The following is a 3,714-nucleotide window of genomic DNA, read 5'->3' on the forward strand; positions in this document are numbered from 1 at the left end:
ACTCAAAGCTTCAGTATGTAAGAAAAAAAAAACAACATCTGCAAATTAATTATAAAAAAAATAATAATTAGAAAAAACTTGTGAAAAGTAGTTGGAAGAGTTTGAGAAATGCCTTTTGTCATTGCTGGATCTTGATCTGTAATAATCATCTTTGGAGGACCACCTGGCATAGCTTCTAAAAATTGGTTGAACAACCAAATAAATGATTATGTGGTCTCATCATATAAAAATGAACAATAAAAAACAACTGTCTGACCATGATTATTAACCCTAAACAGCGGTGCAAGAATCAATCCCTACCTATTAGTGTTGTACATAGTATCAAAGATAACAACATCACCATAAAATTTGTATGCTCGTCTTGCGGTCGCATCCACTCAAAAACATTAAGTAATTCTCTTTTCATCGTATGTCTCAATTTTAAAAGTGAAAGAAGGATTCCTCCCTTGTTCCAATTTTAAAAACTCGTGAAACATTTCTCCATCATGGATTTCATCTCTTTACGCTTGTCCCTTTCCTGGTTATTTAAATCTTTATGTATAAAACCAATATTTTCTATCCCTCCGGACTGAACTCCAAGAAGACTGAATTGTTGATGTTGTGGTATGTTTACCATGCCAAGTTGTTGCGTTAAGCATTTTTGGGCACGAGAAACACCACGGTGAGATCTTAGAAGATGTACTCTACGCGGGGTCGGCAACTGGTGAGAATGCCCTTCAACAAATAAACTAACAACAAATGTACCAGAGTTTTTCACCGCAACAACTTTTGCTTTACAATCTTCTTTTATATTGCCCCGACGCCTTTTCGTATCAACATCCGCTATTTCTGAACTTTTTCCTTGCTTGTAACACACGTATTCCTTTCTTACACATTCACCATCTTTCTTCCTATCAGACCAATTACGAACACTGAATCCAGTGATTTTGGCATAATTATTGTAGAAACTATAGACATCATCAAGTAAGTCAAACTTTTGTCCTATTCTAGGTTTGGCATCATTTGATACTTGGGGATTGTAAACCTCATTAGGTTTCCCATCTACACTCTCACTCTCAATTTCGAAATCCTCATCTTCCATCTCAATGTAACCTGAAAAAAGAAAAGAAAATAAGAAGGTATATCAAACACAAGTTCAAATAAGCACTATGCAAAAACATTCTCTAGTGGAATTTGCTTTCTTAATATTTCAATAGTACAGTCATATGGTTGTAATTAAACTTAGGAAAACCATTATGTACATTTCCAAAGTAAGATGCTTAAATGTTCATCTAACAAGAAATGTAGTCTGAAAGCATCCAAAGTAACTTGTTGAATTCATCTTTTGTTTCATCTTTTGTTTCAACTTTATGGCAAAAACATTCTCTAGTCAACCTCATGTTCTTTCTATTAAAATTTCTTTTCTGTCAAATGGTTAGTTTAAATATATACTCCTAAAATTAGTAGTTAATTAAACAAGTCGTATACATTATGAAGGTTGACCAAGTAATTAAAGTAAAATGTAAACATAACTGAAAAAAAAACAAAGCAGGTCTAGTGTAAGGCTATTTGATGATCGTGTGCTCTGCAAAAACATTCTCTTGTTCTCTCTTAGCACCTTTCTACTTCTCTTGTTCAGGATCTCAAGGACGACTGTGAAAAAGGGCATGCTTGGCTCTTGTTATGGGGCCAGTGAATCATTAGGCCGGATTCAACTTAGATTAATATTCTGGCCCTTATACCTATATCTAGTTGTCAACACTTGACAAACAATGTGCCGGGTTCCATTGATAATCAATTTGACAATACAATTATCAATATTAGTTGCTTGGCATTTCATTGTTACGTTTCTGTTTCTTCAAGTTATTAGGTTATTTCCTATTGAATGTTATACTTTTAGAGAAAAACAGAAAATATATCCCATGACACATTTTCAGATATACATAGGGACCCATCCACCTAGCCATGTAAAAGAATGGTACTGTTAAGTAGCTCACCACATGCATATAGGCTTTAACAAGAATATACCATTCTCTGTTTACCACAATAGCCGTTTAGTGTAAAAGTGACTAAAGATTTTTTACTCAAGGGGAGCACATTATATTTTGCATTTCGGTAATACACTATAGAACAATGGAAACCCATCACAATAAATAGAGAACAATATATACACAATGGTGGTGATCGAAACCCATCACTGTTTTCAATATTGAACTATGTAACCAAGCTACTGGCATAACCAGCAAAGACCCACTAATGTGTGAACTTGAAATTGGTAACTACTAAAGCAAGCACAAACAATGATGAACAGTTGGTTTCTTTGAAGATGCAACAATCGATATTGATGTTAGCAAAAAAAAACTAAACTTACGTGTAATCGAGATTCGTAAAGCTTGTATGTGTAAAGCCGTCAATTTTTTTTGTTTAGGCTTATAAGATGAGAAAGAGAGAAAAGAGAAACCCTTTTATAGAGAAAGAGAGTACCAGGAGGGAGAGAGTCGCGGTAATATTGAGAGGGAATAGGAGCGAGGTTTGGGGTTTTCTAAAACCCTTCCTGAGAGAGAAAATAGGAGAGAGGTTTGGGGTTTTCAATTTTTAGGACCCGATTTTTGAAACCCTTCGTGAGTATATTTCGCGTGATATTTCACTTTTTAGTTAAGTCCATTTTACGGATGTCCGTCTATGAGCAGGGCTATATATATATATATATATATATATATATATAAGGATGAGTTGCTCACTTAGTTGAAGTTGTACAACTTACCAAGAATTAGATTTTTCATTGTCTTGGGAAGTTCTAGTGTGCGAGGCGAGTCGTGAATCATACGCTTGCAAATTTTGAATCATGTCAACCTGGTAATCAACGCTCTAACTACGATTATCTCTAGCTAATCTAATAGTATATTAGTATTAGTTTTACTTTTATGTTTTGGGTCCTTGAAGGTAAAGTTGTATAGTTATTAAAAACCCGGACTGTGGGCTTTTGTTTAAAGTAGGATTTTGTAATCTAAAATAGGGAATGCTCGAACGGTTGGACCTGATTCTCAGATCACGCACCAACCAACGTCGCCTTCACCTCAAGTAGCGTGTAAGCACGACTTGAGAGGTAAGTTCTAAACATCATCAAAACCCTTGTAAAAGGATACCTTGAGTGTTACGAGCATGCTCATATGATTGTTTGAGTTAAATTTTCACACTATAATTTCAATTCACGCATAAAGTTGTACCCGAGCTAAATTACAACCATTGGGAGGTCATTACCCAATGTAGATAAACCAGACGCTACTTGTTCCTTGAGACCCAGTTGAACAAACAAATAAAAATCAATCAACTAGAGTCTAAAGTAGCCACGCTCATCTAGAAAAGGACAAAAATATAGCCATGAGGATTTAGAGTAATCAATTACCAGATTCCGGTGGACCAATTACCTTCCTCACTCCCTTCCCCCATATTCACCATGCGTGAGTTTCTTGGTAGTACACCACTTGATGAAGTAATTGTTTATTTTAAACAGGGCATAGTAATCTATAGACCATGCAAACATTTTTAAAAATTCAAAAAATGAATTTCCGTTGTTTGTCCATCATCCTTGATTGAGCATTTATAGCTTATCAATATTCATCGCAACCGTCGTGGAATTACAATGCAAACCCAGAACCTTGTTCTTTTTGCGGTAGTCCTTATCACTAGTTATCTTATTGTCCATCATATACCGAATTCGAGTATACTACGGGA

General features: G+C 35.2%; 1 protein-coding gene across 1 annotated transcript; it reads right to left on the reverse strand.

Annotated features, from left to right (window-relative positions):
* Window positions 1-457: 457 nt before the first annotated feature.
* Window positions 458-3,429, reverse strand: LOC147503859 (protein FAR1-RELATED SEQUENCE 5-like). Its single transcript, XM_086604984.1, has 2 exons — window positions 3,408-3,429; window positions 458-1,092 (listed from the first exon to the last, which is right to left on the reverse strand). Exons 1-2 carry the CDS (start codon window positions 3,427-3,429, stop codon window positions 458-460), a joined length of 657 nt encoding a protein of 218 aa, XP_086461110.1.
* Window positions 3,430-3,714: the final 285 nt, after the last annotated feature.

The sequence above is a fragment of the Coptis chinensis genome, chromosome 4 (genome assembly GCF_015680905.1).
Source record: "Coptis chinensis isolate HL-2020 chromosome 4, ASM1568090v1, whole genome shotgun sequence".
Lineage (NCBI taxonomy): Eukaryota > Viridiplantae > Streptophyta > Magnoliopsida > Ranunculales > Ranunculaceae > Coptis > Coptis chinensis.